At 47.5% G+C, this 21,616-nt stretch overlaps 1 protein-coding gene across 3 annotated transcripts in view; it reads right to left on the minus strand.

Moving 5' to 3' along the window:
* The window catches only part of dvl1a (dishevelled segment polarity protein 1a), a 61,259-nt gene extending 39,677 nt beyond the window's left edge, over positions 1-21,582 (minus strand). For all 3 annotated transcript variants that reach the window (XM_064957201.1, XM_064957202.1, XM_064957203.1), the window contains exons 1-3: positions 21,160-21,582; positions 7,272-7,341; positions 3,503-3,624 (exon numbers count right to left, since the gene is read on the minus strand). In XM_064957201.1, coding sequence (XP_064813273.1) covers positions 3,503-3,624; positions 7,272-7,341; positions 21,160-21,329 — 362 coding nt within the window. In that variant the 5' untranslated portion in view covers positions 21,330-21,582. The remainder of the gene's footprint in view (positions 1-3,502; positions 3,625-7,271; positions 7,342-21,159) is intronic.
* Positions 21,583-21,616: the final 34 nt, after the last annotated feature.

Here is a 21,616-nt window from a genome sequence, read left to right on the forward strand (position 1 = left end):
CCTGACATCCAGGACCTATATACTAGGCGGTGTCAGAGGAAGGCCCAAAAAATTATCAAAGACTCCAGTCACCCAAGTTCTCTCTGCTTACGCATGGCAAGCGGTACCGGAATGCCAAGTCTAGGACCAAAACGCTCCTTAACAGCTTCTAACACCAAGCCATAAAACTGCCCCCCCTTGTTTTCACACTGCTGCTACTCGCTGTTTATTATCTATGCAAAGTCACTTTGCAAATTACCTCAACTAACCTGTACCTCTGCACATTGACTCGGTATCGGTAGCCCCTGATTTTTTTACTTTAGTTTATTTAAGAAATTGTTTCTTAATTATTTCTCTTTAACCGCATTGTTGGTTAAGGGCTTGTAGGTAAGCATTTCTCTGTAAGGTCTACACCTTCACGTTTCACCGGTAAGATCTACACCATATTTGATTTGATTTGGCATATTCCCCAATATTTGGAACCAAGGACTATTTGGAACCAAGGACTGATCACCCCAATCGACAAAAGTGGAGACAAATTTGACCCCAATCACTACCATGGGATATGCGTCAACAGCAACCTTGGGAAAATCCACTGCATTATCATTAACATCAGACATTTCCTAAGTGAAAACAATGGACTGAGCAAATGTCAAATTGGATATTTACCAAATTACTGTATGACAGACCATGTATTCACCCTGCACACCCTAATTGACAAACAAACCAAAACAAAGGCAAAGTCTTCTCATGCTTTGTTGATTTCAAAAAATCTTTCGACTCAGTTTGGCATGATGACCTGCTATACAAATTGATGGAAAGTGGTGTTGCGGGAAAAACATACGACATTATAAAATCCACGTACACAAACAACAAGTGTGTGGTTAAAATTGGCAAACAACACACACATTTCATACCACAGGGCCGGGGGGTGAGACAGGGATGCAGCTTAAGCCCCACCCTCTTCAACATATACATCAACAAATTTGTGAGGGCACTAGAACAGTCTGCAGCACCCAGCCTCACCCTACTAGAATCTGAAGTCAAATGTCTACAGTTTGCTAATGATCTGGTGCTTCTGTCCCCAACCAACGAGGGCCTACAGTAGCACCTAGATTTTCTGCACAGGTTCTGTAAGACTTGGGCCCTGACAGTAAATCCCAGTAAGACAAAAATAATAGTGTTCCAAAAAGGGTCTAGTTGCCAGGACCACGAATACAAATTCCATCTAGACACCGTTGCCCTAGAGGACACAAAAAACTATACATACCTCGGCCTAAACACCAGCGCCACAGGTAACTTCCACAAAACTGTGAACGATCTGAGAGACAAGGCAAGAAGAGCATTCTATGCCATCAAAAGGAACATCAAATTTGACATACCAGTTAGAATCTGGCTAAAAATACTTGAATCAGTTATAGAAACCATTGCCCTTTATGGTTGTGAGGTCTGGGGTCCACTCCCCAACCAAGAATTCACAAAATGGTACAAACACCAAATTGAGACTCTGCAATGCAGAATTCTGCAAAAATATCCTCTGCATACAACGTAAAACACAAAATATTGCATGCAGAGCTGAATTAGGCTGATACCCGCAAATTATAAAAATCCAGAAAATAGCAGTTATATTCTACAACCACCTAAAAGGAAGCGATTCCAAAACCTTCCATAACAAAGCCATCACCTGCAGAGAAATTAACCTGGATATGACCCCCCTAAGCAAGCTGGTCCTGGGGCTCTGTTCACAAACACAAATAGACCCCACAGAGCCCCAGGACAGCAACACTATTAGACCAAACCAAATCATGAGAAAACAAAAATATAATTACTTGACACATTGGAAAGAATTTACAAAAAAAACAGAGCAAACTAGAATGCTATTTGGCCCTAAACAGAGAGTACACAGTGGCAGAATACCTGACCACTGTGACTGACCCAAAATGAAGAACATCTTTGACTATGTACAGACTCAGTGAGAATAACTGTGCTATTGAGAAAGGCCACTGAAGGCAGACCTGGCTCTCAAGAGAAGAAACTGAGCTGCACTTCCTAATCTCCTGCCAAATGTATGACCATATTAGAGACAAATATTTCCTTCAGATTACACAGACCCACAAATAATTCTAAAATAAATCTAATTTTGATAAACTCCTGTATACCACAGTGTACAATCACAGCAGCAAGATGTGTGACTTGTTGCCACAAGAAAATGGCAACCAGTGAAGAACAGACACCATTGTAAATACAACCTATATTCATGTTTATTTATTTTCCCTTTTGTACTTGAACTACTTGCACATCATTACAACACTGCATATATACATAATATGTCATTTTAGTGTTTATTTCAATTTAGTTTATTATGTATTTCACTTGCTTTGGCAATGTAGAATATATGTTTCCCATACCAATAAAGTCCTTAAAGTGACAGCAGTGTGGTGGTGAGGGAGTTGACAGCCGACATGTCTATGTTTGACCACAAGGTGGCAGTAGATGCAGCAGGAAGAGCAGAGGCTTGAAGAATAAAATAATCAGGCAGGCTGACAGCCAAGCAGCAGCGACCAGCAGCCCGCAGAGGACAGGAAAGAGCCACGATGTCAAACAGCGGATAAAGAGATACTGAAACATGACAGATTGCATGCTCTCAATACAGACTCCTGCAGTAGCTAAAACACTGCTGTAATATAATGGTAACAGCTCCAGCCCACGGGCCCACAGCCGCCTGCCCTGCTACATTTAGCTTTGGGGCCTTCCTTTAACAAATGCAGTGAGAATCTGTAATCAGTCTGTTTGAAGTCAAAGTCTAGTGCTTGCATTCGGGTCAAACAAGCTTTGAGAAACAGGGTCTGGCTTCTAAGCGTTTAACCCAGCTATGTAATCACGCCACACATTGTCTGTCCTCATATCTCTTTATTAATGATGAACTGCAGTATGGGTCTGGATGGGTGCTTTTAGTGGCTCTACACAATGGGAAACATTGAATAGCAGCAGTCTCTCCCTGAAGATGTTTACCCTATCTATCATAGCTATTTCTGCCGTCGCTCTGGGTGCATATTCACCATGAGCAGACTAGCGTGTTACCACACAGATGGGTGGGCAGCCACTTCATTGGTGAACATTAAGTGAGAGTTAGCTAGCGTGAACCTTGGCACACATACACACCTACACACACAGAAGAACGCACAAACACACAAACCTCCACCTCCCGTATGCGCTGCGCTCGGCCCCCGTGTGTGTTGAATCTCTGTGATGAGCTCTCCAGATTCTGATTAGCATATGGCTTGTGGTGAATTAGAAAGGTCACATGGTGCACATGGTGTGTGTGTGTGTGTGTGTGTGTGTGTGTGTGTGTGTGTGTGTGTGTGTGTGTGTGTGTGTGTGTGTGTGTGTGTGTGCGTGCGTGCGTGCGTGCGTGCGTGCGTGCGTGCGTGCGTGTATATTTGTGTGTACTTGTGTGTGTAATGATGTGTGCATGGTGTTTATGTGCAGTAGGACACAGACGCAGCCAGAGCAGTGTACTCACTGGAAGGAGGGTGGGCGGGAGTCACCGATGCCCCCTGTCCTCTCCAGGGGGGGTGGCAGCTCTGGGTGGCTCTCTGTACACTGGGACCCCCCATCAGAGTGGGAGCTCTCTGCCAGGACCAGCTGCAGAGACAGAGAGAGAGAGAGAGATGGTGAGTCAGAGACAGAATACCAGAGACCAATTAAGACATAAGAGATGCACAGAAAAAGAGACTGAAAAAGAGCATTCATGTGTTGCTATAGTTCCCAAGTCTTGTATTGAAAGCTGGAAATTGAGGTTCGAGAAAGAGATACAAAACAGATAAAGAGAGGAACATACATATTCAGTCACAAAAACAGATATAGAAACATACATAAGACATGCAGAGACAGATCCAGGAACAGAGACAGATCCAGGAACAGAGACAGATCCAGGAACAGAGACAGATCCAGTCACAGAGACAGATCCAGGCACAGAGACAGATCCAGGCACAGAGACAGATCCAGGAACAGAGACAGATCTAGGAACAGAGACAGATCCAGGAACAGAGACAGATCCAGGAACAGAGACAGATCTAGGAACAGAGACAGATCTAGGAACAGAGACAGATCCAGGCACAGAGACAGATCCAGGAACAGAGACAGATCCAGGAACAGAGACAGATCCAGGAACAGATCCAGGCACATAGACAGATCCAGGAACAGAGACAGATCCAGGAACAGATCCAGGCACATAGACAGATCCAGGAACAGAGACAGATCCAGGAACAGAGACAGATCCAGGCACAGAGACAAATCCAGGAACAGAGACAGATCCAGGAACAGAGACAGATCTAGGAACAGAGACAGATCTAGGAACAGAGACAGATCCAGGCACAGAGACAGATCCAGGCACAGAGACAGATCCAGGAACAGAGACAGATCCAGGAACAGATCCAGGCACATAGACAGATCTAGGCACATAGACAGATCCAGGAACAGAGACAGATCCAGGAACAGAGACAGATCCAGGCACAGAGACAGATCCAGTCACAGAGACAGATCCAGGCACAGAGACAAATCCACACAAACATACATAGTTAAGAGAGTTATCTGAGCGACATAAGAGAGAAATTCCCTACTGGGCACACCATGCCATTTCAACGTGGATAATTGGGTCAAATCTGGTTGAGACGCTGATCAATGACATTTCAACTTATCACTATGCTTGCAACCAACTAAAAGCACAACCAAAATCCAATGGAAAAACATGGAGATGTAGTGGTTGTTAGTGTCGGTCTGTAAGTTTTAGTTCGTATGTGTGTATATTTGTATTTGGTGTGAATAAGAATAAAACAATATAAAATATACTGTTCTTTTTTGGTTTAGTGTAAATGTTTTATCACTGCGCTTTTATCACTGCGCTTTTATCACTGCGCTTTCAACCATTTAAGCACAACAAAGTTCAAATGAGAAAACAATATCAGATAAGAAGTGACATGTGTTATCACTGTTCTTCATCTAATAGCACAACCAAATGACCTGGATTGCAGTTGAGATTACATTAAAAGTACATAGTGCAAGTGACCAATGCTGCCGGAGATTCTGTGCAGATATTATAGCAAGATCTGCGACCTTTGCATGATATCTTGAACATGCACAATTTCAATTTAAAGGAAATGCATCGAATGCTTGGGTCATTTCATCTGAGCCACTGGCTTAATCCTATTCTTTAACTTTTATTCTGGGTTTAGTGAGAGATATGAATCCAATATATAACTTCTTAACTTGTCGACAATAGGTTATTATTTCTGCATTGTAAAAGTGATATTGAATCGTGTTTGGTTGTCGACACAACCAAATATGAACATTTCAAGGAGTATCTTCTACGCACAGACTTAGTCCAGTTTGTCTACAAATGAATAATTGATAGGTTGGATTCACGTCTCCATCTCAACCAAAAAATCGAAGTTAACGAATAGGACTAAATCAAACCAAAATGTATTTAAAGTGCATTTAAAATGAGCATTGATTTGAGTCCTATTCTTTAACTTTGATTTTTAGTTGAGATGGAGATGTGAATCAAAAATGAATTATTCAATTGTAGACAAACTGGAATTAAAGCCAGACCAATATAAGTCAGTGGCACAGATGGAACTATCCAAGCAGAAGATACACTACATCTCCTTCAAATGTTGAAATTTGGTTGTGTTAGCAACCAAACACAATTCAATATCCAGTGTGTCTACAAATGAATAATTGATATGTTGGATTTGATTTTTGTCACTGACCACTACCATCATCTTGAGGATGATTATTGTGAGATCTTCACTTACTAACTAAATAGATTCAGTGCTGCTATCAAAGTCTTTCCGACGAGAAGTTTTAACAGAGCAAATGAAACGTAGCCATGCTTTAGAAGTCAAATACTACCAATGATACTATTTAGGCTAATATAACATTTGTGAAGTCATCAACAGCTATTGTTTCAATTCAGCCCAGGATTCAACTGATAGTAGACCATGTATACAGACCTATGGGTTTCAAGCTAATGGTTGATTTCAATAATAAATATGTTGGACTCATATCTCCATCTCAACCAAAAATCTAAGTTAAAGAATAGGACAAAATCAAATCAAATCAAACTTTAAATGCACTTTAAATCAAGTTTGATTTCATTTTGTCATATTCTTTAACTTCGACTTCCTCTGGATGGGAGACCAACTAAAGGTCCTGGCCAGCCTATTGTTTTTGTCTGACAGTGGATGCAACTTGAAAATCTGAAGTTGTTTCAAAGGTCAAAATTAAACATCTTTTAAATAAGGTTTGTCTCAGTTTAAAATTGGTTACCATGATGACATAGACCTGAAATGTCACCCTCAAAACAACAGTTTACGTTGATGACCTTTTGCAAATCCATAGATGCAGCTGCTCCGCTTTCATGTGAACCATAATAATGAGTGTGAAAGGAACATGCCAGAAGAAGAACCTAATAACCCAGGGACATGTTTAAGACACCGGCAAAACCTCATGTGAAATACATCCTTTTATCAAAATCTCTATTAGAAATGTGCAATACTTGACTTTTCATCTACCTGTTATGTTTTAGGCTTGTCCGACAATCAGTTTTAGGATTGTCCGACTTCCTTAAAAAAAGGTCTCACAGTTGCTTCTGAGCGTTCTTACCCTACTCTTCTTGTTTCACCACTGTGCTGTGTTACAGTCGACTTGGTTTCCTGATGGTGACACAGTAAATCACCCTCTTGTTTGACAGTATGGAAGTATTCTCTCATCACAGCATGTCATCGACATATAATCCACAGGACGTGTATGTAAAACCGGCTGTCGTGACAATGTAATGCATCACTGCTCCCCGCACCATGTACAACAATACCAAACGAACCTGTGTATGGTGTCATGGCAGCTATGTTAGCCGTGTGATAAGATGCAATGTACATCATTGTTAACTGTCGATACTGTATAATATTGCTAGTAAAACTGTCAAGCCTGGTCAGGTGTGATGTGGTTGTGCAACCAGGCCTTGGTTCATCTCCCATTGGCTGAGCTCACACCTGTATAAGGTGCATAGCATAGAAGCTCAACAAGTGTATCCCCTCTCTCCTGTAGAGTATTGAGTGCTGTACAGTGGAGGCGTGACAGTGTGATCTCTCTAGGTAGATGCACTATACGGGCCGTTAGACTCCATGTATGTTTATCTACACGTTGAGCCAGCGAGCCGCAGCGAGGCGGAGAGGAGAGCAACAGGAGTGGGTGCTACGGGAAGCGGGGGGGGCGCCATCCATCTCACTTACCCAGGACACCACTCTCCCGTTGAAGCAGGGCAACTTGGCGTTGTCATCGGAAATCTCCTCTTTGACAACCCTGTGGAACGGACAGACAAACACACAAGCGAGTCAACACTAGGCACACAGCTGTTAGCCTAACACCCAGGAATCATCTCCACTACCCTGCAATTCACAGCTAAAGCATATCGCGAGCGATTCATGCTTAATAAGTTGAGCTTCACCACCATCTTACGGTTGACTTAGTCCATTGAATGCAGATGTTGAGTCTCATCCTCCACAAGTGATCTGCTGGCCCTGACTAAGCACAACAACATGATAATGGTGCAGAAACATGACATGGACAAGCACACCGCTCAGCATGTGCATTGTGCTGGTGTGTATATGTGACAGATCTGGGCATTGGGGAAATACACTGAACTTGTATTTATCTTGCACACAATATATACCGATCAAAAATAGAAACGCAACAGGCAACAATTTCAACGATTTTACTGACTTACATTTCATGTAAGGAAATCAGTCCATTGAAATCAATTCTTTACGCCCAAATCTATGGATTTCACGACGCAGCCGTGGGTGAGCCTGGGAGAGCAAAGCCCCGCCACTTGAGAGCCAGGTCCACCCACTGGGGAGCCAGGCCCACCAACGGGGGAGCCAGGCCCAGTCAATCAGAATGAGTTTTTCCCCACAAAAGGGCTTTATTACAGACAGAAATACTCATCAGTTTCTTCAGCTGTTCAAGTGGCTGGTCTCAGACGATCCCGCAGGTAAAGAAGCCGGATTTGGAGGTACTGGGCTGCCGTGGTTACACATGGTCTGCGGTTGTGAGGCTGGTTGGACGTACTGACAAATTCTCTAAAAACGACTTTGGAGGCGGCTTATGGTAGAGAAATTAACATTCAATTCTCTGGCAACAGCTCTGGTGGACATTGCTGCAGTTAGCATGCCAAATGCACGCTCCCTCAAAACTTGAGACATCTGTGGCATTGTGTTGTGTGACAAAACTGCACGTTTCAGAGTGTCCTTCTATATTCCCCAGCACAAGGTGCACCTGTGTAATGACCGTGCTGTTTAATCAGCTTCTTGATATACCACACCTGTCAGGTGGATGGATTATCTTGGCAAAGGAGAAATGCTCACTAACAGGGATGTGCACAACATTTGAGAGAAATAAGCTTTTTGTGAGTATGGAACATTTCTGGGATCTTTTATTTCAGCTCATGAAACACGGGACCAACACTTTACATATTGCGCTCATGTTTTTTTCAGTATACATTATCGTCATAATATATCCACATTCCAAATAGGATATACCCTACCTCTCCACCCAGGGACAGGGTAGTATCTGCCAGGTTGCCAGGAGTCAGAGGGGTATTAGTAGAGGGATTGAGTGTGAGTCTACTTCAGTGTGTACATCTCCACAAAAATACCTCCTAGTTACCCTCTGACCCCTGGGACAGTGTTTAGAATTAACCAGCCACACATGTACAGACTACAGACTCAGAGCAGGCCTGGTCTGGAGGCCTGGGATACACACAAAGACATAGACACACAGTCTGTATCCTGGGCTATAGGGCTGCAGTTATGCCTATTTTAGAGGTGGGAAACTAATAGCTAATAATTATCCAATATAGGTGTGAATTCTGAAAAGATCAGTTCAGTTTATCTTTATCTAACCAATATAGTTCACCCAACAACATCTCACTGTCTCCCAGAGAGTCCTGGAACATGAACAGGACAAAGACGCTACTTCAAAGAAAAGCAACAAAGACTCTGATGAAAACTTTTACACAGAGTTTCTCCGAAACTGCAGCTCTATTGATTTACAGTTGTTCCCCCTTCACTTTTCCAGGAGTTCCTACTCACATGACGACAGCGAGTGACTGTGTGTGCTGCTGTGGATATATTATACTGTATTGTGGGAGTGGAAGAGAGCGATAACCTAGTCTTGTGGCTGGAACTGACTAACACAGAGCGAGAATGCTTCTGTGTATGTGGCCTGTTCTGTTCCACCACAGAGAGGAAGAGGGGGTGTGATTCACATCATTAGGTAGGAAGTGTTTGCATCCTCGCTGTAGAGCCACATGACCAACTGAAGGTAACTTGGCAGGATGTGGGAAAGGTCAATACAAACAATGGGCCTCTTATATATTGTTAGAAGTGAGTGCTAATTGAATCCTGTTCCAAATTTAACAACATCATATTGATCGATTAATGGTAAAGTATCCTGCTTTTGTGATTTGAGTTGATCAAATAGGATACCTATAACATGAATCATCTCTCTCTCTCTTTCTCTCTGGCTTTCTCTCTCTCTCTGGCTTTCTCTCTCTCTCTGGCTTTCTCTCTCTCTCTCTCTCTCTGTCTCTCTCTGTCTCTCTCTGGCTTTCTCTCTCTCTCTTTCTCTCTGGCTTTCTCTCTCTCTCTCGCTGGCTTTCTCTCTCTCTCTCGCTGGCTTTCTCTCGCTCTCTCTCTCTGGCTTTCTCTCTCTCTCTTTCTCGCTGGCTTTCTCTCTCTCTCTTTCTCTCTGGCTTTCTCTCTCTCTCTCTCTCTCTCTTTCTCTCCAGCTTTCTCTCTCTCTTTCTCTCTTTCTCTCTGGCTTTCTCTCTCTCTCTCTCTCTCTCTCTCTCTCTCTCTCTCTCTACCTTTCTCTCTCTTTCTCTCAGGCTTTCTCTCTCTCTACCTTTCTCTCTCTTTCTCTCTGGCTTTCTCTCTCTCTCTTTCTCTCTGGCTTTCGCTCTCTCTCTCTTTCTCTCTGGCTTTCTCTCTCTGGCTTTCTCTCTCTCTCTTTCTCTCTTTCTCTCTGGCTTTCTCTCTCTCTCTCTCTCTCTACCTTTCTCTCTCTTTCTCTCTTTCTCTCTGGCTTTCTCTTTCTCTCTGGCTTTCTCTCTCTTTCTCTCTGGCTTTCTCTCTCTCTCTCTCTCTCTCTACCTTTCTCTCTCTTTCTCTCTTTCTCTCTGGCTTTCTCTCTCTCTCTCTTTCTCTCTGGCTTTCTCTCTCTCTCTTTCTCTCTCTCTCTCTCTCTTTCTCTCTGGCTTTCTCTCTCTCTCTTTCTCTCTGGCTTTCGCTCTCTCTCTCTCTCTCTCTTTCTCTCTCTCTCTCTCTCTCTCTCTCTTTCTCTCTGGCTTTCTCTCTGGCTTTCTCTCTCTCTCTCTTTCTCTCTGGCTTTCTCTCTCTCTCTCTTTCTCTCTGGCTTTCTCTCTCTCTCCCTCTCTCTCTCACACACTTTCTGTTAAAATCATTAAAACCAAAGGAATCCAGACACATGTCCAAAGCAAACAAAATGATGTGTCTCTGTAAACCATGACCTTTCTTCATGCATACTTTCATATTCAAACAGACTTCAGCAGCAGAATATGCCACACCGAGTTCCCCAATGCCTAAATACATCCAGAAGCTGTCTCATGAGGTGACACACACACAGAGGAGGGCTGCGTTTAAAAAGGGTGTCAGACTCTTGGTTATTCCGTCCTCACAACTCTCACTTCTCAAATCCGGCAGCTTAAACGAGTCTTAACAGATTTTGCAGGATAATGGCAGAAGATTTACAGGGAGATTGCTACATACTCTAGTGGTGGGCCAGCTGTGTGTGTGTGTGTGTGTGTGTGTGTCTGTGTCTGTGTGCGTGTTTGTGTGTGTTGTAGGGATTAGAGTTGTTTATTTATATCCAGGACAGGAGGAAAGCTAGTTATAGTCTGAGCCAACAGCACAGGGTCAGGAGGGGAGACCAACCAGAAGGCTGGTTATAGTCTGAGCCAACAGCACAGGGTCAGGAGGGAAGACCAACCAGCCGGCTGGTTATAGTCGGAGCCAACAGCACAGGGTCAGGAGGGGCGACCAACCAGAAGGCTGGTTATAGTCTGGGCCAACAGCACAGGGTCAGGAGGGGCGACCAACCAGAAGGCTGGTTATAGTCTGAGCCAACAGCACAGGGTCAGGAGGGGCGACCAACCAGCCGGCTGGTTATAGTCTGGGCCAACAGCACAGGGTCAGGAGGGGCGACTAACCAGCCGGCTGGTTATAGTCTGGGCCAACAGCACAGGGTCAAGATGTGCGACCAACCAGAAGGCTGGTTATAGTCTGGGCCAACAGCACAGGGTCAGGAGGGGCGACCAACCAGCCGGCTGGTTATAGTCTGGGCCAACAGCACAGGGTCAAGATGGGCGACCAACCAGAAGGCTGGTTATAGTCTGGGCCAACAGCACAGGGTCAAGATGGGCGACCAACCAGAAGGCTGGTTATAGTCTGGGCCAACAGCACAGGGTCAGGAGGGGCGACCAACCAGAAGGCTGGTTATAGTCTGGGCCAACAGCACAGGGTCAGGAGGGGCGACCAACCAGCCGGCTGGTTATAGTCTGGGCCAACAGCACAGGGTCAGGAGGGGCAACCAATCAGAAGGCTGGTTATAGTCTGGGCCAACAGCACAGGGTCAAGATGGGCGACCAACCAGAAGGCTGGTTATAGTCTGAGCCAACAGCACAGGGTCAGGAGGGGCGACCAACCAGAAGGCTGGTTATAATCTGGGCCAACAGCACAGGGTCAGGAGGGGCGACCAACCAGCCGGCTGGTTATAGTCTGGGCCAACAGCACAGGGTCAGGGGGGGCGACCAACCAGCCGGCTGGTTATAGTCTGGGCCAACAGCACAGGGTCAGGAGGGGCAACCAACCAGAAGGCTGGTTATAGTCTGGGCCAACAGCACAGGGTCAGGAGGGGCGACCAACCAGAAGGCTGGTTATAGTCTGGGCCAACAGCACAGGGTCAGGAGGGGCGACCAACCAGAAGGCTGGTTATAGTCTGGGCCAACAGCACAGGGTCAAGATGGGCGACCAACCAGAAGGCTGGTTATAGTCTGGGCCAACAGCACAGGGTCAGGAGGGGCGACCAACCAGAAGGCTGGTTATAGTCTGGGCCAACAGCACAGGGTCAGGAGGGGCGACCAACCAGCCGGCTGGTTATAGTCTGGGCCAACATCACAGGGTCAAGATGGGCGACCAACCAGAAGGCTGGTTATAGTCTGGGCCAACAGCACAGGGTCAAGATGGGCGACCAACCAGAAGGCTGGTTATAGTCTGGGCCAACAGCACAGGGTCAGGAGGGGCAACCAACCAGAAGGCTGGTTATAGTCTGGGCCAACAGCACAGGGTCAGGAGGGGCGACCAACCAGAAGGCTGGTTATAGTCTGGGCCAACAGCACAGGGTCAGGAGGGGCGACCAACCAGAAGGCTGGTTATAGTCTGAGCCAACAGCACAGGGTCAGGAGGGGCGACCAACCAGAAGGCTGGTTATAGTCTGGGCCAACAGCACAGGGTCAAGATGGGCGACCAACCAGAAGGCTGGTTATAGTCTGGGCCAACAGCACAGGGTCAGGAGGGGCGACCAACCAGCCGGCTGGTTATAGTCTGGGCCAACAGCACAGGGTCAGGAGGGGCGACCAACCAGAAGGCTGGTTATAGTCTGGGCCAACAGCACAGGGTCAGGAGGGGCGACCAACCAGCCGGCTGGTTATAGTCTGGGCCAACAGCACAGGGTCAGGGGGGGCGACCAACCAGCCGGCTGGTTATAGTCTGGGCCAACAGCACAGGGTCAGGAGGGGCAACCAACCAGAAGGCTGGTTATAGTCTGGGCCAACAGCACAGGGTCAGGAGGGGCGACCAACCAGCCGGCTGGTTATAGTCTGAGCCAACAGCACAGGGTCAGGAGGGGCGACCAACCAGCCGGCTGGTTATAGTCTGGGCCAACAGCACAGGGTCAGGAGGGGCGACCAACCAGAAGGCTGGTTATAGTCTGGGCCAACAGCACAGGGTCAAGATGGGCGACCAACCAGAAGGCTGGTTATAGTCTGAGCCAACAGCACAGGGTCAGGAGGGGAGACCAACCAGCCGGCTGGTTATAGTCTGGGCCAACAGCACAGGGTCAGGAGGGGCAACCAACCAGCCGGCTGGTTATAGTCTGGGCCAACAGCACAGGGTCAGGAGGGGCGACCAACCAGAAGGCTGGTTATAGTCTGGGCCAACAGCACAGGGTCAAGATGGGCGACCAACCAGAAGGCTGGTTATAGTCTGAGCCAACAGCACAGGGTCAGGAGGGGTGACCAACCAGCCGGCTGGTTATAGTCTGGGCCAACAGCACAGGCTCAGGAGGGGCGACCAACCAGCCGGCTGGTTATAGTCTGGGCCAACAGCACAGGGTCAGGAGGGGCGACCAACCAGCCGGCTGGTTATAGTCTGGGCCAACAGCACAGGGTCAAGATGGGCGACCAACCAGAAGGCTGGTTATAGTCTGGGCCAACAGCACAGGGTCAAGATGGGCGACCAACCAGAAGGCTGGTTATAGTCTGGGCCAACAGCACAGGGTCAGGAGGGGCGACCAACCAGAAGACTGGTTATAGTCTGGGCCAACAGCACAGGGTCAGGAGGGGCGACCAACCAGCCGGCTGGTTATAGTCTGAGCCAACAGCACAGGGTCAGGAGGGGGAGACCAACCAGCCGGCTGGTTATAGTCTGAGCCAACAGCACAGGGTCAGGAGGGGAGACCAACCAGAAGGCTGGTTATAGTCTGGGCCAACAGCACAGGGTCAGGAGGGGCGACCAACCAGAAGGCTGGTTATAGTCTGGGCCAACAGCACAGGGTCAAGATGGGCAACCAACCAGAAGGCTGGTTATAGTCTGGGCCAACAGCACAGGGTCAGGAGGGGCAACCAACCAGAAGGCTGGTTATAGTCTGGGCCAACAGCACAGGGTCAGGAGGGGCGACCAACCAGAAGGCTGGTTATAGTCTGGGCCAACAGCACAGGGTCAGGAGGGGCGACCAACCAGAAGGCTGGTTATAGTCTGAGCCAACAGCACAGGGTCAGGAGGGGCAACCAACCAGAAGGCTGGTTATAGTCTGGGCCAACAGCACAGGGTCAGGAGGGGAGACCAACCAGCCGGCTGGTTATAGTCTGGGCCAACAGCACAGGGTCAGGAGGGGCGACCAACCAGAAGGCTGGTTATAGTCTGGGCCAACAGCACAGGGTCAAGATGGGCGACCAACCAGAAGGCTGGTTATAGTCTGAGCCAACAGCACAGGGTCAGGAGGGGTGACCAACCAGCCGGCTGGTTATAGTCTGGGCCAACAGCACAGGGTCAGGAGGGGCGACTAACCAGAAGGCTGGTTATAGTCTGGGCCAACAGCACAGGGTCAGGAGGGGCAACCAACCAGCCGGCTGGTTATAGTCTGGGCCAACAGCACAGGGTCAAGATGGGCGACCAACCAGAAGGCTGGTTATAGTCTGAGCCAACAGCACAGGGTCAGGAGGGGAGACAAACCAGCCGGCTGGTTATAGTCTGGGCCAACAGCACAGGGTCAGGAGGGGAGACCAACCAGCCGGCTGGTTATAGTCTGGGCCAACAGCACAGGGTCAGGAGGGGAGACCAACCAGCCGGCTGGTTATAGTCTGGGCCAACAGCACAGGGTCAAGATGGGCGACCAACCAGAAGGCTGGTTATAGTCTGGGCCAACAGCACAGGGTCAAGATGGGCGACCAACCAGAAGGCTGGTTATAGTCTGGGCCAACAGCACAGGGTCAGGAGGGGCGACCAACCAGAAGGCTGGTTATAGTCTGGGCCAACAGCACAGGGTCAAGATGGGCGACCAACCAGAAGGCTGGTTATAGTCTGGGCCAACAGCACAGGGTCAGGAGGGGCAACCAACCAGAAGGCTGGTTATAGTCTGGGCCAACAGCACAGGGTCAGGAGGGGCGACCAACCAGAAGGCTGGTTATAGTCTGGGCCAACAGCACAGGGTCAGGAGGGGCGACCAACCAGCCGGCTGGTTATAGTCTGGGCCAACAGCACAGGGTCAGGAGGGGCGACCAACCAGAAGGCTGGTTATAGTCTGGGCCAACAGCACAGGGTCAGGAGGGGCGACCAACCAGCCGGCTGGTTATAGTCTGGGCCAACAGCACAGGGTCAGGGGGCGACCAACCAGCCGGCTGGTTATAGTCTGGGCCAACAGCACAGGGTCAGGAGGGGCAACCAACCAGAAGGCTGGTTATAGTCTGGGCCAACAGCACAGGGTCAGGAGGGGCGACCAACCAGCCGGCTGGTTATAGTCTGAGCCAACAGCACAGGGTCAGGAGGGGCGACCAACCAGCCGGCTGGTTATAGTCTGGGCCAACAGCACAGGGTCAGGAGGGGCGACCAACCAGAAGGCTGGTTATAGTCTGGGCCAACAGCACAGGGTCAAGATGGGCGACCAACCAGAAGGCTGGTTATAGTCTGAGCCAACAGCACAGGGTCAGGAGGGGAGACCAACCAGCCGGCTGGTTATAGTCTGGGCCAACAGCACAGGGTCAGGAGGGGCAACCAACCAGCCGGCTGGTTATAGTCTGGGCCAACAGCACAGGGTCAGGAGGGGCGACCAACCAGAAGGCTGGTTATAGTCTGGGCCAACAGCACAGGGTCAAGATGGGCGACCAACCAGAAGGCTGGTTATAGTCTGAGCCAACAGCACAGGGTCAGGAGGGGTGACCAACCAGCCGGCTGGTTATAGTCTGGGCCAACAGCACAGGCTCAGGAGGGGCGACCAACCAGCCGGCTGGTTATAGTCTGGGCCAACAGCACAGGGTCAGGAGGGGCGACCAACCAGCCGGCTGGTTATAGTCTGGGCCAACAGCACAGGGTCAAGATGGGCGACCAACCAGAAGGCTGGTTATAGTCTGGGCCAACAGCACAGGGTCAAGATGGGCGACCAACCAGAAGGCTGGTTATAGTCTGGGCCAACAGCACAGGGTCAGGAGGGGCGACCAACCAGAAGACTGGTTATAGTCTGGGCCAACAGCACAGGGTCAGGAGGGGCGACCAACCAGCCGGCTGGTTATAGTCTGAGCCAACAGCACAGGGTCAGGAGGGGAGACCAACCAGCCGGCTGGTTATAGTCTGAGCCAACAGCACAGGGTCAGGAGGGGAGACCAACCAGAAGGCTGGTTATAGTCTGGGCCAACAGCACAGGGTCAGGAGGGGCGACCAACCAGAAGGCTGGTTATAGTCTGGGCCAACAGCACAGGGTCAAGATGGGCAACCAACCAGAAGGCTGGTTATAGTCTGGGCCAACAGCACAGGGTCAGGAGGGGCAACCAACCAGAAGGCTGGTTATAGTCTGGGCCAACAGCACAGGGTCAGGAGGGGCGACCAACCAGAAGGCTGGTTATAGTCTGGGCCAACAGCACAGGGTCAGGAGGGGCGACCAACCAGAAGGCTGGTTATAGTCTGAGCCAACAGCACAGGGTCAGGAGGGGCAACCAACCAGAAGGCTGGTTATAGTCTGGGCCAACAGCACAGGGTCAGGAGGGGAGACCAACCAGCCGGCTGGTTATAGTCTGGGCCAACAGCACAGGGTCAGGAGGGGCGACCAACCAGAAGGCTGGTTATAGTCTGGGCCAACAGCACAGGGTCAAGATGGGCGACCAACCAGAAGGCTGGTTATAGTCTGAGCCAACAGCACAGGGTCAGGAGGGGTGACCAACCAGCCGGCTGGTTATAGTCTGGGCCAACAGCACAGGGTCAGGAGGGGCGACTAACCAGAAGGCTGGTTATAGTCTGGGCCAACAGCACAGGGTCAGGAGGGGCAACCAACCAGCCGGCTGGTTATAGTCTGGGCCAACAGCACAGGGTCAAGATGGGCGACCAACCAGAAGGCTGGTTATAGTCTGAGCCAACAGCACAGGGTCAGGAGGGGAGACCAACCAGCCGGCTGGTTATAGTCTGGGCCAACAGCACAGGGTCAGGAGGGGAGACCAACCAGCCGGCTGGTTATAGTCTGGGCCAACAGCACAGGGTCAGGAGGGGAGACCAACCAGCCGGCTGGTTATAGTCTGGGCCAACAGCACAGGGTCAAGATGGGCGACCAACCAGAAGGCTGGTTATAGTCTGGGCCAACAGCACAGGCTCAGGAGGGGTGACTAACCAGCCGGCTGTACACTGGTCCATAGTCCAAGGCTTTCACTCACCATAACAGTCAGAGTACACAAAATATGTGTGAATCAAATGAGGATGAAAATGTATATCAGTTCCTCAACCCTCCCTCCTCTTCCTGAAACTTCAGGTTCTCAAACGTATCCAAGTTACTGTACAGTAATAATAACAACATGAATATTCTAAGTGATGTAAATGAGTAGAGCATGTGCAGAACCAGCAGATTTGACCCTCCACGTGGAGCTGAGTATTCATCATACCAAGAGCACTGACGTCCTTGACTTATATCATTAGCTTCAGTGAGCCTCTATGACAAAGATTTTACTGAGGTCTCAAACAAACATCTCAACCGTTGCCACGGCAAAACAGCATATTATCAACATCAAAGCTATCAAGTGATACTGAGACTGTAAGGCTATTTTACTACATGGGTTGAATTTACTGTGAATTTGCTGGAAAAATACAAATCACTACTAATTTGTGTGGTGGAACAACATTACAGTATAATGTAGTATTTTACCAGGCGGTTTTGGGATAAAAACTCAACAGCAACCCAGATTTAAATTCTATGCTCCACAAATCTATGCTTTAACTGCTAATTACAGACACACAATACGTCAAGAGATATAAGCTAAACAATCACTGCATAATCATACACAGATGGACTTAATACATTTTCTGGGCAAACAATTCATTACAAAAATGACGTGTTGCACATTCACTAATCCTGATATCATTACCACAAAACAGATATTTCATTACAATGAAATAAAACATTTTGTCTTCCTCCTCTTCACAACAGGGGGTCTGCTATGTAATACCTTGCACTGGCTGAACATTTACAAACCAAACACTGTCTATAACTGCAAGGGATTCCATGTGTTTTCTCTCTACAGGAGTCTTATAAATCCCCAGCTAATTTCTCTAACAGCCATACAGTACCTGTCTGCAACTCTCTGGCTACGTTTATATAGGTAGCTCAATTCTGATCTTTTTTCCCCCACTTATTGGTCTTTTGACCCATAACATCAGATCTTTTCACATCAGATCTTTATCTGACCTGATTGGTCAAAAGACCAATTAGTGCCTAGGCAACCTATGCAGTCTATGTGGTACCAGCCATATGATCCTTTGTGTGTCCCTGACCATCAGTGTTGTTTCCATACTGTGCCAGTTGTACAGCCAGTACAACACTTGCCTGCTCAAGGATTTCACTTTCACATGTGATGTTCAGTGTGTGAAACAATCTAACAATGATATCCTAGTACAGATACCAATAGATAGAATTTGTTGATTGACATGACAAGACACATAGCACCAGCTCTTGTGAACGATTGAATAGGCCTAAACTGTACACTGTAGCGTGTTCAACAACCCCTAACCCTAACTTTAACTCTTTAGAGCAAACATGTTGTGTTTGCTTTCCTAATCACGTGGTGGATCATCTCTCCTGGGGCCCCATGGAGCAGTCTGCCCCAGTCCTGCACTAGGACAGACTGGAGGGAGAGGGACAGGACAGAAGGCCCTGCTGAGGCCACAGTATAGACCCAACTAACTAACCTGCCACCAGTAGAAACCAGTTCCCTCACAAGGTCGTGCTGCCTGCTGTGGGAAATGTCTGAGCTAGTGGCGTTTCTAGCCTGTGTGTGTTAGACAAAGGACTGCCTGTCTCTCTATGTGTGGGTTTCATCTTTTGATGTTTGTGATAACCTGGTACTAAGAACAGCTGGGCTCGCCAATCGCCTCTAAACATCTTCAATAGCCAAATTACTGGAACAATAGTCCAGTAGCACAATAACCTATTGGTAAAAGGAATTAAGTGTACCTTACTGGCTACTGGATAGCAGCTGACTGCATTCAGCACAAAGTCACCAGCTAATACAACAGTCAATATGATGACTCACTGTGATGACTCAATCCAAATAAGGACAGTACAATCATATTCACACCAGATGGAGAGTTAGGTGCGTCTATAGAACTATGACGTGTGTGTGTGTGTGTGTGCCTGCCTGCCTGCGTGGGTGGTGCTTGGCAACATGCTTGTGATGGTGTGAGCTTGTCAGAGGAGAAACAGACATTGACACAAATATGTCATGCTCCAAGGAGGACTCTATAATAAGTGGACCTCTGACCTCCTACTATTGGAGGTGTCCATGTTGTCTGAATGTATGGGAGCAGGGGGGCGAGAGGTCAAACACCTTCTATTAACAAGACCCGTTTACCATCTCTATAGGTCTGTATGGCTGGGGGAGTATCAGTCTGCGCAGAAAGACTGAGTGACGACAACATAATAATGAGCGCAAAGAAAAGGCTGAGAGGATGAACTACTTATAATAAAAACATGGGTCTAACTACAATCATTCATTCTTATATTTAGCCTGTATGATGAATTACCCATGAACGTTTCCTGTATTAATTCTGAACTAATACTAGTAAATACCGTTTGAGAAAAAAAAGAGGGTATATCCCCTCTACAATAAATAAAGAAATCTATGAATAGACCATAGGTTATAATGAAAACATCTCTATTCAACAGTCAGTCATATACCAACCTATTTGATGACAGTGATAATTCCTTAAATGTCTGATGACATACCACCAGGTCACAAAGAAAAAAAGTTATATCGCTATCACTGGAAATCTATTGGCCAAAATAGTCCACTGTACACTGTCCATTCACAGGACAATAGGCATAACTATAAAAGCAGTGACATGGGCAATTACAACGCGCGTTACTTATTAAAGAGAGTATCTGTGCTAGCAAGGTTGGTCGGTACATTTACGTGAGGTATGTCAAGCAAATTCTTGCGCTACATTAGACGATTAAGGCAGGCCGTCAGTCCACGACACTCGCCTCTTTCAGGGGGTGCTCTTCTACCGGGCAGCCATGTTTCTACTCAGAGCATTTTCAGCTGATTTGCGGCCTACAGTCCCATGGCGAAATGACAAAAAGGGTCAAATCCAAACAACGAAGAGTAAGCTTTTAAATCAACGAGGTAATGTTTAACCCATTCGTTGTAACATGTACGACGAGCATATGACGCGTTGTGTTTTCCATGTTCGCTTGATTCACCTTCTGCCTAGCATCGGAGGATATTACCTTTGTATGTAAACGATGTGTGTGTGTTTGTGTGTGTGTCCGTGCGCGTGCCTGTAAGACAGAGGGCCATGAGAGGGATACATGATCCCTACTGTGACCATTCAGTCAATTGGAATATCAGATGAAATGTAATAGCCTATTTTATTACATTAAGAAAGATTAACAAGACATATATATGTCAAAGTTGTCATCATAGAGTCACGCAGTCACGTTTAATGGCTGTCTCCTGAAAATCATGATTGGCTACAGTTAGGAGATTGATGCCGATAATGGCCACATAGCCTATCTACTTTTTCTGTTCTTCTCTCTCTTTAATCCCTATTCACATACGTGCTACAAAATCCTAAACACACAAGAGAAACCTGTCTGGCAATAATTCATTTGGATTCGACCCCGAGCTAGTGCCAAACAGCGAACATGTGGAGACTTTATCAACGTAGCATATCATGTTAGATATGCTTATTACATGATGATGACCACACAGCGCAGCCTTATAAACGTCCAAGCTACAGTAACCTCACAACCAACATCGACAACAATATAAGCGGATCATGTTAAGTGTCATCGTGGGATATTGGTGTGACGGGTCCGAACTTCAAATGAGGATCTATTATATTGCGCATTGGATACAATGAATGAACAGGTGCCAAACAGCAGATTAGACACCGCACAGTGCTGCGCGAATATTACAATGTTGCAACCTTTGTTGTGAAATTGGACACATGGTTGTCAGTGTAACCAACCAGGGCTGGGCTACATGTTTACTTCTATGATGAAAAATAAAAAAACAAGACTACAACATACACGGCGAAGAAATTATACGCTTTCATGGTGGCTACTTACCCAAAATCCTGGTCCATGGATTTGAAAAAGAATTTGTAGCTATTGACCGGACGATTGTTAAGGACATTTTTAAAATCCGCCAAAGTGACTTTCTCAGGAGAAACGGGTAATTTCACTAGATAAGGAGTCTCCTCCTCGTCAATGTGATATATTATTTTAGTCTCCGCCATGAGAGTGAGGGTAGGACAATCATTGACACAGGAAAGGAACAAGGGTTGGCAGTGCAATAATAAATAGGTTTATGAGGCTGTCTGTCTATCTATCCGTCTAAGACGAAATGCTACCGTGACAGCATGAATAAATATAACTGTAGACCTCACGCTGGAAAATAAATAACCTTGTCTTTGATAAATTAAGTAGAAATCTAGACATAATCGAGTTCTAAGTGGCTGTATTCCAGCTCCAATGTGTCTCGGTACGGTGGCTCTCTCGGTACTAAAACAGGAAGGGACGGTCC

Source organism: Oncorhynchus masou, chromosome 33 (genome assembly GCF_036934945.1).
Source record: "Oncorhynchus masou masou isolate Uvic2021 chromosome 33, UVic_Omas_1.1, whole genome shotgun sequence".
Classification (NCBI taxonomy): domain Eukaryota; kingdom Metazoa; phylum Chordata; class Actinopteri; order Salmoniformes; family Salmonidae; genus Oncorhynchus; species Oncorhynchus masou.